The sequence below is a fragment of the Bos javanicus genome, chromosome 14, assembly GCF_032452875.1.
Source record: "Bos javanicus breed banteng chromosome 14, ARS-OSU_banteng_1.0, whole genome shotgun sequence".
Taxonomy (NCBI): domain Eukaryota; kingdom Metazoa; phylum Chordata; class Mammalia; order Artiodactyla; family Bovidae; genus Bos; species Bos javanicus.
Genome location: NC_083881.1, coordinates 71,438,468 through 71,451,527, shown reverse-complemented (window position 1 = coordinate 71,451,527; position 13,060 = coordinate 71,438,468). Strand labels below are relative to the sequence as shown.

Here is a 13,060-nt window from a genome sequence, read left to right as displayed (position 1 = left end):
CAATTTGTAGAGTTGATCTATAAACATAATTATATTTATTCAACCATAATTTGTTAAGTACATGTTACTTTCTAAGCCAAATTTTCATTAAAAAGCAATAAGAAAATAAAATAATGTACAGTTTATTCATTTTTTTCAAAAAAATATTTACTATCCAGGAACTGAACTTATCTCTAGCTTTATGTTCCAATTGTTCTCACATAAATAAGAATATCAAATTTAAGTGGTTCCAAACTGCTATCTGATAATAATAAGCAACTCAAAATGTAACTCTAAGTATTTGAGAATACAATTTTTACTAATTATAATTACATCATTAAAAATATCTTGCAGAAGTGGCCAAGATGATGAAGTAGGAAGACCATAAGCACACCTCATTCCAAACAGATACACTAAAATTACACCTACTTACAGAGCAATTCTCCATGAAAACAACATTAAGACTAGCATAAAGAATCTTCTACAACTAAATACGTAAAGAAGGGAAAACACGGAAATGAATATGAGAGGGAGAGATGCCATATAGTCAGAACCCATTTCCTCAAGTTGTCAAACCACAAATGAAAATAATATCAAAATCTTAGTGTTCCTCCCCATGGACTAAGGGGTCTGATCCCCACACTAAGCTCCCTAGCCTGGGGATCCTGCACCAGGAAGACAAACCCTCAGAACACTTGGCTTTGAAAACCAGGAAGTCTTGTGTTTGGGAAAACCAGAAAGCTACAGGAATAGACTCTCTGCTCTCAAAGGGCATGACCCAAACCTCACAAGCTTTGCCTCCCGGCACAGAGGCAACAGTCTTGAGAGGAGCGTGGTCAGATCCACTTGCTGACTCAGAGAGCCTCCCAGAGAGGCAGGAAGCAACTGGGGCTCCCCATGGGGATAGAGAATCTGGCAACAACCATTTCTGGGAGCTCATTCTATGGCAGTAACATCAGCATTGTCAACTCTCATTTTGGAATCCTGCCTCAAGCCAGTAGTGGGACAGCAAAAGGCCCATACCTCCCTGGAATGTGTAGACAGCCACGCAAAGACTTGGCTCCTCTCTCTAGCAGTAAGTACCAGCCCAGTAACCCCCTGGACCATGCAAACAGTCATGTTAGGACCTAGCCCCACCCAGCAACAGGTGAGAAGCAGTCCTGTTTCCCCCAAGCTGTATAACCAATGGCATGGGAAGCTCATTCTATCCCTAGCAGGCCTACAGCTAACACATAACACATGACTTCACAGTCAACCAGGCTGGGGCCAGCCTCACCTACCATCACAAACATGGTAGTTGGCCCCACCACAACAGACAGCACATGCAGTCCATGTAGGGGACACTTTTAGAACATATAGTTCTGGTGACCAGAGTGGAGGATGCCGTTGGGCCACCCAGGATGTCTATTACATAAGGCCACTTCAAGAATAAGACATGTAACTGATCAATCTAACAAATACAAACACAGAGAACTGGGCAAAATGAGGTGACAGAGAAATATGTCTTAAATGAAGGAACAGGTCATATCTCAGAAAAAGACGCAAACAAAGGTGAGATAAGCAATCTATCCAATAAAGAATTCAAGGTAATAATCATAAAGATGCTCACCAAATTCAGGAGAATGGATGAACACAGTGTGAATTTCAACAAAGTATTAGAAAATATAAAGAAGACCCAAATGGAGCAAAAATTACAATAACTGCAATAAAAAATTTACTAGCAGAAATCAATAGTAGATTAGATACAGAGGAACAGATAAGCCATCTGGAAGATAGACTAGTGGAAATTAACCAAGCTGAATGGAAAAAAAAAAATTAAAAAAAAATTAGGATAGTTTAACAGTTCTCTTGGACAATATCAAGGGAACTAACATCTACATTATAGGAGCCTCAGAAGAAAGACAGGAAGGAGCAGAAATAATAGCTGAAAATGTCCCTAACCAGGGGAAGGAAGCAGACATCCAAGTCCAGGAAGCACAGAGATTCCAAAACAAGATGAACACAAAAAGGCTCATTCCAAAACACTTTATAAATAAAATGGCAAAAATTAAAGATAACAAGAGGATATTAAAAGCAGTAAGTTAAAAGCAACAAGTTATATTAAGGAACTCTCCTAAGGCTATTAAAAGCAGCAAGTTAAGTTTGAGGAAACTCCCATATCAGCTGATTTTTAGCAGAAACTCTGCAGATGAGGAAGTAGTGGCATAATATATATAACAATGAAAGAGAAAAACTCACAACCAAAAATACTTTACCTGACATGGCTTTCATTCAGATTTCTTAGCAAAACCAAAAGTTTTACAGACAAGCAGAAGCTGAATTCAACACCACCAAACTCAGTCTAAAAGATATATTGAAGGGACTCCTCTAAGTAGAAAAGGCCACATTAGAAATATGAAAATTATGAAATGAAAAAAAATCTCACTGATAAAGGTAAACATACAGCAAAAGTAATAAATCACCTACTTATAAAACTAGTAGGACTATTATCATCTATATCCACAATAAATAGTTAAGAGACACAAAAATATAAACATCAAATGTAGCAGTGGGGGAATAAAAATATAAGGTGGTCAGAATGCCTTCAAAGTAAATAGATCATAAACTTAAAATAATCACACACACACACATATACATATGTGTATACATACATACATAGGTTGTTATATATGAACCACACAGTAACCACAAATCAAAAACCTAAAATAGATATACACACAAAACTGCAAAAAAAGAGAATCTAAACAACATTAAAATAGTCATCAAGTCAAAATGGAAGAAAAAGAACAAAAAAAGAAAAAAGAACTACAGTAAAAACCCAAAAACAGTTAATCAAATGACAATAAGTTCATACCTATCAAATAATTACTTTAAGCTTAAATGGACTTAATGTTCCAATGAAAAGGCATTCACTGAAGGATTAAAAAATTAAGACCCATATATACGCTTTTTACAAAAGATTCATTACATATCTAAAGACACACATAGACTGAAAGTGAAGAAATGAAAAAACTACTCATGTAAATTGAAACAAAAAAGGCTGGCATAGCGCTGACAGATGAAATTTTTTTACAACAAAAACTGTAACAAGAGATAAAGAATGTCAATGCATAATGATAATGGGATCAATCCAACAAGAAGATATAGTAATTGTAAATATAAATGCATACAGTATGGGAGTACCTAAATAAAGCAAATATTAACCAATATAAAAGGAGAAACTTACAGTAATACAATAGTAGTAAAGGATTTTACCACCACACTTACATCAATGGACAAATCATCTAGACAGAAAATTAATGAGAAAAACACTGGCCCTAAATGACATATTAGAGCAAATGGAATTCGTAGATACGCGTGAAATATTCCATCTCAAAATATCACAGTACACAAATTCAAGTGCACATGGGACATTCTCCATGACAGACCACATGCTAGGCCACAAAATACACCTTAATAAATTTAAGAAGACTGAAAATATATCAAGCAGTTTTTTCTTACCAAAATGCTATGAGACTAGAAATCAAATACAAGAAGAAAAAAAAAAAAAACTACAGAAAATGCAAACATGTGGAAGCTAAACAATATGCTAGTTAAACAACCAACGAGAAACAGACAAAAATAAAATGAAGTAAAAAAAATACCTGGAGACAAGTGAAAATTAAAGCACAACAACCCCAAATCTTTGAAATGCAGAAAAGTTAGTTCTAAGATGGAAATTTACAGTGATAAAAGCCTGTTTTTTTCAGGAAACAAAAAAATATGAAATAAACAATCTGATCTTACACCTAAAAGAATAGAAAATAAAGAACTAACAAAATCCAAAGTTAATAGAAGGAACTAAATAAAAAATACCAGAATAGAAATAAACAGAGACAAAAAAAGGAGAGAGAGGAAGAGAGGTAAAGTTCAATAAAACTATTAGTTGGTTTTTGGAAAAGACAAACAAAATGGATGACTCTTTAGCCAGACTCATCAAGAAAGACAGAGCGCGCTCAAAACATTAAATCAAAATGAAAAAGGAGACATGACACCTGATACCACAGTTGGCCCATAAGAGATTACTATAAGCTATTATGTGCCAATAAAAGGCTCATAAGAGATCACCACAAGCCATTATGTGCCAACAAAATGGAAAACCTAGAAGAAATGGATCAATTTCTAAAGATGTAGAATTTCCCAAGACTGAATCAGGAAGAATTAGAAAATATGAAGAGGAAAAATTACCAGTAATAAAATTTAATCAGTAATATATTAAAAAAAAATACTCTCAACAAAATCTAGGCATAGATGGCTTCATAGTATTAGAAGTCATAGACACAGCAATCAAACAAGAAAAAGAAATGAGAAATCCAAATTGGAAAGGAGGAGACAAAATTTACTATTTAGAGATGACATGAATATATTTATGTGTGTGTATACTATATATATACACATATATGTAAAATATGTATATAATTTATGCTGTGCTGCGCTTAGTTGTTCAGTCATGTCTGACTCTTTGCAAGCCCATGGACTGTAGCCCTCCAGGCTCCTCTGACCATGGGGATTCTCCAGCCAAAAATACTGGAGTGGATTGCCATGTCCTCTTCCAGTGGATCTTCCCAACCGAGGGATCAAACCCAGGTCTCCCACATTACAGGTGGATTCTTTACATCCGAGACACAAAGAAAGCCCAAGAATACTGGATTGGGTATCCCTTCTCCAAAGGATCTTCCCGAACCAGGAATTGAACTGGAGTCTCTTGCATTGCAGGTGGATTCTTTACCAGCTGAGCTACCAGGGAAACCCATATGATTTATATACACATACAAATATACAGAAAATTCTAAAGATATAACCACAAAACTGTTATGACTCCATGGTTAGGACTCCTCAATGAATTCAAAATGTTAATATACAGAAACTGTTGCATTTCTATACACTAGCAATGAACTATCAGAGAAATTAAGAAAATAATCCCATCTATAATTACATTAAAAAGAATAAAATACCTAGAAATAAATCTAACCAAGGTTGCAAAAGACCTGTATTCAGAAAACTATGACACTGATGAAAGAAACTGAAGCCACACAAATAATTGAAAAATATACTGTGTTCATGGACTGAAATAGTATGGTTAAAATGATCCTATCATTCAAGGAAATCAACAGACTTATGCAAGTCCTATCAAATCCCAAAGGGTTATTTACCAAACTAGAACAAATAACTATAAAATTTGTATGAAAACATAAAAAGACCCTGAAGAGTCAAAGCAATATTGAGAAAGAAGAGCAAAGATGGAGCCATCACCCTCCCTTACTTCAAACTACACTACAAAGCTATGGTAATCAAAACAGTGTGAGAGTGGCACCAAAAAAAAGACACAGAAATCAATGAAATAGAACTGAGTCCAAAAAGAAACGTACACTTTCCTGATCAATTAATCTACAAAGAAGGAAGTAAGACTATGAAATAGGGAAAAGACAACCTCTTCAATAAATGGTGTTGGGTAAACTGGCCGGTTACACGTGACCGACTCACAGTGCACTACTTTTCCACATAGTATACAAAAAAAAAAAAACTGAATGGATTAAAGACTTAAATGTAAGCCATTAAACCATAAAACTCCTAGAAGAAAACATAATATGCTCTTTAACATTAGTCTCAGCAATATTTTTTTGGATCTGCCTCGCCAGGCAAGGAAAATAGAAGCAAAAATAAACAAATAGGACTACATTAAATAAGAAAGCTCTTGCACAGGTGAAGAAACTATGGCAAAACGAAAATGCTGCCCACTGAATGGGAGAAGATATTTGCAAATGACAGATCTGATACAGGGTCAATATTCAAAATATAACAAGGATGCATAAAACTCAGCTTTAAAAAACAAACAAACAAACAAACAAAAAAACCAAATACAAAAAGCACAGAAGACTTGAATAGACATTTTTCCAATGACATAGAGATGGCCAACAGGCACATTAAAAGATGCTCAAAATCATTAATCATCAGGGAAATGAGATATTACTTCACACTTGTCAGACTGGTTATGATCAAAAAGACAAAAATTAACAAGGGTTGGCAAGAATGTAGAGAAAAAGGAACATAGGGAACTGTTGGTGAGAATGTAAGTTGGTATAGCCACTATGAAAACAGAATGGAGGTCCCTAAAAAAAATTACAAATAGAACTACTATATAATCTATTAATTCTATTTCCTGGTATTTTTCTGAAAAGAATAAACACTAATTCAAAAAGACATTGCATCACAGAAAAAGCAAAGGAATTCCAGAAAAACATCTCCTTCTACTTCACTGACTATGCTAAAGGCTTTGACTTTGTGGATCACAACAAACTATGGAAAATTCAAGATACGGGAATTCTAGATTACCTTACTTGTCTGGTAAGAAACCTATATGCAGAGCAGGAAGCAAAAGTTAGAACCAGACATGGAACAATGAACTGGTTTAAAATTGGGAAAGTGAAGTGAAGTCGCTCAGTCGTGTCCGACTCTTAGCAACCCCATGGACTGCAGCCTACCAGGCTCCTCCGTCCATGGGATTTTCCAGGCAAGAGTACTGGAGTGGGGTGCCATTGCCTTCTCCATTAAAATTGGGAAAGAGTAGGTAAAAGCTGTATATTGTCACCCTGCTTATTTAACTTATATGCAGTGTACATCATGCAAAATGTCAGGCTGAATGACTCACAAGTTGGAATTAAGACTGCTGGGAGAAATATCAACAACCTCACATATGCAGATGATACCACTCTAAGTGCAGAAAGTGAAGGAAAAAAGCCTCTTGATGAAGGTGAAAGAGGAGAGTGAAAATGCTGGCTTAGAACTCAACATTCAAAAAATGAAGACCATGGCATGTGGTTCCATGACTTCATGGCAAATAGGTGGGGAAAAAAGTAGAAATAGTGACAGATTTTATTTTCTTGGGCTCCAAAATCACTGTGGACAGTAACCGCCATCACGTAATTAAAAGACACTTGATCCTTGGAAGAAAAGCAATGACAAACCTAGACAGCATATTAAAAAGTAGAGACATTACTTTGCTGACAAAGTTTCGTGTAGTCAAGGCTATAGTTTTTCCAGTATTGTGCTGGAGAAGACTCTTGAGAGTCCCTTGGACAGCAAATAGATCAAACCAGTCAATCCTAAAGGAAATCAGTCCTGACTATTCACTGGAAGGACTGCTACTGAAGCTCAAGCTCCAATACTTCGGTCACTTGATGCAGAGAACTAACTCATTGGAAAAGATCCTGATGCTGTGAAAGACTGAGGGTAGGAGAAGGGGGCAACAGAGGATGAGATGGTTGGATTAGCATCATTGACTCAACAGATGTATTTGAGCAAACTCTGGGAGAGAGTGAAGGACAGGAAAGCCTGGCATGCTGCAATTCATAGAACTGCAAAGAGTCAAACACGACGTATAGACTGAACAACAACAAGAAGGATAGCTATACCAAAAGACAGACAATAAGGAGTATTGATGTGGATGTGAACAAACTAGAACCTTCACATATTGCTGGTAGGAAAGCAAAATGGTGCAGCCACTTTGGAAAGCAGTTTGGCAGCTCCTCAGAGTCTAAACAGAAAGGCCATGTGACCTAGAAATTCCATTTCCAGGTATACATGTGACAGAAATGAAAATATAGTCACATAAAAATGTGTACACAAATGTAAATAGAAGCATTATCCCTATAGCCAGAAAGTGAAAACAATCCATGATGAATAGGTAAACAAAATGTGGTATAACCATACAATTCCATATTAATTCAACATAAAAAGAAGTAATGAAATATTGATACATGGTACAACATGGATGAACTTTGAAAACTTTATGCTAAGTGAAAGAAGTCATTTACAAAAAGTCCAATTAATGCATCATTCCTGTTTATTCTCTTTATATATAATATTCAGAATGAGAAAATCTATCGGAGAAGGTGATGGCACCCCACTCCAGTACTCTTGCCTGGAAAATCCCACGGATGGAGGAGCCTGGTGGGCTGCAGTCCATGGGGTCACAAGGAGTCAGACACGACTGAGCAACTTCCCTTTCACTTTTCACTTTCACACACTGGAGAAGGAAATGGCAACCCACTTCAGCGTTCTTGCCTGGAGAATCCCACGGACGGGGGAGCCTGGTGGGCTTCCGTCCATGGGGTCACACAGAGTCGGACACGACTGAAGTGACTTAGCAGCAGCAGCAGCATAGGAACAGAAAATAGATTGATAAATGGTTACTTAGGCTGGCACTTCAGCTGGTAAAGAATCTGCCTGCAATGCAGGAGACCCCAGTTCAATTCCTGGATAGGGAAGATCCTCTGGAGAAGGGATAGGCTACCCACTCATGTATTTTGGGGCTTCCTTGGTGACTCAGCTGGTAAAGAATCTGCCTGCAAAGCATTAGACCTGGGTTCAACCCCTGGGTTGGGAAGATACCTTGGAGAAGGGAACAGCTACCCACTCCAGTAATCTGGCCTGGAGAATTCCATAGACTATACAGTCCATGGGGTCACAAAGAGTCAAACATGACTGAGTGACTTTCACTTTCACTTTTCATGGCTGAGGGTGAGAGCAAAAGAAATAGGGAATGACCAATAAAGGGTACTTTTTGAGGTGATAAATATATTCTAAAATTAGATAGTGATGATCACACACCTCACTCTGAATATGCTAAGACCACTGAATGGTACACTTTAAAATCATAAATTTTATGACTGTGAATTATATCTCGAAGCTGTTATTAAAGGAATCATAATATAGATGTGTAGTCTTTATCTAAAATGCTTGGGCCAGATGTGTCTTGGAGACTACAGAAAGTAACTATGTCTCACAGCTACTATAATTATATAACATGTATGGGGGCAGCATAGCAATATTTCACAGCAAAATCTTATCAATATTGACACTGACTAAAAAAATAAGTATATAAGTCGTCCCCTGTCACTTCAAGGCTGGTTTGCATCAAATGAATTTGTGAAAATCTTGGGAAACATTTTTCAAAACTTGGGATTTTGAAAATGTGAATAATTGGTGTTGAACCCTTATAATGATGATGATTAATATCAGTAATAATAAAAATATCAACAGTTTCCATTTGTTGTGTTAAGCATGTCACATATGTTATCAGAAATTCTCATATTCCTGTGGGATAAATACAATAAAACCCAACTGGAAAAACTAGGTTTTCTAATTATTAAGTGAGTTTTTCAAGCATGCACAGTTAACAGGGAAAAGGTAGAAAATTGAATTCAAATCTATCTAATCAAAGAACTCACTCACTTTCCTTTACAAGGAAGAGCTGTGTTCAGATCATTTATCTGAGATATAGATTTTACATCTGTAAAATGGAGAAAAGACATTGGGGGATTGTTTGTATATCTCCCTCAAGGAAGAACTGTTATAAATAGAATATAAATGGGTATATCTCAAGGCAACTTACGCCGCATGAAACTATAAGTCATAACATTGGAGAATTTTAGGGAGGGCTACATTTGAAAAATTTAAGAACCAATATCTAAATATTATTAATACTAATCTGATCATGTGTCTCTACAGTTCAAACGTCTGAAATGGATCTTCGTTTGCCCACAAAATGAAGACCATTTTGCATGACATACTAGGCTTCTTAGCCTGGGCTAACAGGTCTTTATTGTCTCAACTCCAGCCACTATTTTTCCAAATTCTGTTCCAGCTACAGAATTTCTTTCATTTTCCAGTCACACGACCCTACTGACAGTCTAGTGGCTTTACACATCTTATTCTCCATGTTACCTTAGCGCCAGCCTCATTCACCTTGAATTTGCAGGCACCCTTCAAAACTGCGTTTCAATGCCACTTCCTCTGAAATAATTCACCTGTGCTTGCCACAAATATAGGCTGATTAAATGATTGACACACAACCAACTTATTAAATGTGGTATGTGCTTACATCTAAAAGCACGTACGATTTTGGCATACCATAGTAAAGCATTCATTTTTTCTTCTTACAGCAGTATTAACTGACTTTTGTCTTTGGAAGTGATATTTGAAATCTTTACATGAATTTTGTTTCATTTAAAGCATGAAATGAAAAAAAGAAAATCTAGATTATTAAATATACAGAATAATATATACTTGGTTTTAACCTCAGTCCATATAAGACCAAAGAGATGCTACGGTAAGTAGCATATTGAAGGGCAATAGCTGAGTAAATTTGGGTACCATGGACTGAAATCAAAGTCTCAGTCTTATACACCAAAGTTCATACACATACTTTAGATTAGGAGTTGCAAAGTTTGTCTGTAAAAGGTCAGATCAAAAATACTTGGGGCTCTTCAGGTGAAGAGGCAAAGTCAAATTATAACTCAATTTTGTCAGTGTGATTTGTAGTGCTCTGAGGAGCAATGCAAAGCAAGGAGAGCACCGCATTTACATCACTGTTGCAATTACTCAAAACTGCTGTTTTAATGCAAAAGCAGCTATAGACAATATGTAAACAAATGAGTGTAACTGTGTTTCAATAAAACTTTATTTATAATCAATAAGATTAGAAATTCATATTCTTTCACCTTGCAAAAATTATTGTTTCAATTTTTTCTCAACCATTTAAAACACAAAAAATATTTTTGGTTCCTGGGTTCTATAAAAACAAGCCAGATGTGGGTGGGCCTGGGTCACAATTTGCTGGATGTATTTTTTAATGTATTCATATCTTAAATTACCAGGTTTCATCTCTGGCGTAAATAAATCAAAACATCACATACTTTATTAAATCTAGATTATTATTACTGAATAAATTTTACATTATATATCTTCTCATGCAGTTTTTACTTAAATTTTTAATTAGACTTAATTATTTAAAGCCACTCTATATCCTAGAAACCTATATGTTTTGATTTTTAATATACCATTGCTTTTGCACTTATATTGTATCATCTTATTATTATCTTTTTTCCTCCAGAAGTAAAAAGTATGTAGTTTAGAGGTTTTATATATTTAAGAATGGTTTTCTGTTGCTGTGTGTGAACAAAACAAATTGCATGGAATTTTAACTCTAAAAATATTTATCTGTTGTCATCTAGTATTTAAAACTACAGAAAAAAAGTCTGCAACCATATTAAGTTTGGTTTCCTGATAATAACGCCCTATCTTCTCCTCTCTCCTTCTACATATAGGAAGGATTTTTTTCCTTCATCATTATGAGTTGAAAAACTGTTGACATTGTGTATCTGAGCTGTCATACTTATATAAGAAATATCCTTTCTGTGTCTATTGATCTTTTTTAGCTCAGAAAATTTTTTTCCTGCTATTTCTGTTTATTGAAAATTCAGGCTCCAAGTTGTTAAGGTATGACCTAAATCAAAACTCTTATGAATATACCAAAACTTTTATGAATAGATTCAAGGAACTAGATCTGGTAGACAGAGTACCTGAAGAAATAAGGACAGGGATTCGTAACACTGTACAGGAAGGGGATACTAAAACCATCCCCAAGAAAAAGAAATGCAAGAAGGCAAAGTGGTTCTCTGAGGAGGGCTTACAAGTAGCTAAGAGGAGAAGTAAAAGGCAAAGGAGAAAGGGAAAGATATACCCAACTGAATGGAGAGTTCGAGAGAACAGCAAAGAGAGATAAGAAAGTCTTAAATGAACAATGCAGAGAAATAGAGGAAAACAACAGAATGGGAAAGACTAGAGATCTCTTTAAGGAAATTGGAGATACCAAGAGAACATTTCATGCAAAGATGGGCACAATAAGGGACAAAAATGGCAAGGACCTAACAGAAACAGGAGAGATTAACACAAGGTGGCAAGAATACACAGAACTGTACAAAAAAGCTCCTAATGATCAGATAACCACGATGGTGTGGTCACTCACCTAGAGCTAGACATCCTGGAGTGTGAAATCAAGTGAGCCTTAAGAAGTATTACTATGAACAAAGCTAATGGAGGTGATGAAATTCCAGCTGAGCTATTTCAAATCCTAAAAGATGATGCCGTTAACATGCTGCACTCGTCATGCCAGTAAATTTGGAAAACTCAGCAGTGGCCTCAGGACTGGAAAAGGTCAGTTTTCATTCCAATCTCAAAAAAAGCAATGCCAAAAATGTTCATATTACTATACAATTGCACACATTTCACATACCATTGAGATTATGCTCAAAATCCTTCATGATTTTCAGCAGTTCATGAACCAAGAACTTACAGATGTACAAGCTGGATTTAGAAAAGGAAGAGGAACCAGAGATCAAATTGCCAACATATGCTGGATCATAGAAAAAACAAGGAAATTTCAGAAAAACATCTACTTCTTTTTCATTGACAATGTTAAAAACTTTTGACTGTGTGAATTACAACATACTGTATAATATTCTCGGAGAAGGCAATGGCACCCCACTCCAGTACTCTTGCCTGGAGAATGCCATGGATGGAGGAGCCTGGTGGGCTGCAGTCCATGGGGTCACTAAGAGTCGGACACAACTGAGCAACTTCACTTTCACTTTTCACTTTCATGCATTGGAGAAGGATATGGCAACCCACTCCAGTGTTCTTGCCTGGAGAATCCCAGAGACAGGGGCGCCTGGTGGGCTGCCGTCTATGGGGTCGCACAGAGGCAGACACGACTGATGTGACTTAGTAGTAGTAGTGGAATATTCTTAATGAGATGGGAATACCAGACCACCTTACCTGCCTCCAGAGAAACCTGTATGCAAGACAAGAAGCAAAAGTTAGAACTGGACATGGAAAAACAAACTGGGAAAGAGTACATCAAAGCTGCATACTGCCACCCTGCTTATTCAACTTATATGCAGAGTACATCATGCGAATGCTGGACTGGATGAAGCACAAGCTGGAATCAAGATTGCTGAGAGAAATATCAACGACCTCAGATATGCAGATGATACCATTTTAATGGCAGAAAGTAAAGAGAAACTAAAGAGCTTTCTGATGAAAGTCAAAGAGGAGAGTGAAAAAGCTGGCTTAAAACTCAACATTCAAAAAACAAAGATCATGGCATCCAGTCCTACCACTTCATGGCAAATAGTTGGGGAAAAAGCAGAAATAGTGAAAAGTTTTATTTACTTAGATTCAAAAACAATGTGGATGGTGA

The 13,060-nt window shown here is 36.3% G+C and overlaps 1 protein-coding gene across 5 annotated transcripts in view; it reads right to left on the bottom strand.

Annotated features, from left to right (window-relative positions):
* The window catches only part of TRIQK (triple QxxK/R motif containing), a 117,131-nt gene that overhangs the window by 96,160 nt on the left and 7,911 nt on the right, over positions 1–13,060 (bottom strand). For 2 of the 5 annotated variants that reach the window (XM_061439388.1, XM_061439386.1), the window contains exons 2-3: positions 11,828–12,033; positions 9,902–10,004 (exon numbers count right to left, since the gene is read on the bottom strand). The exons of 2 other annotated variants lie outside the window; for them this stretch is intronic. In XM_061439388.1, coding sequence (XP_061295372.1) covers positions 9,902–9,947 — 46 coding nt within the window. In that variant the 5' untranslated portion in view covers positions 9,948–10,004; positions 11,828–12,033. The remainder of the gene's footprint in view (positions 1–9,901; positions 10,005–11,827; positions 12,034–13,060) is intronic. One more of the 5 variants, XM_061439387.1, reaches the window with a different exon arrangement.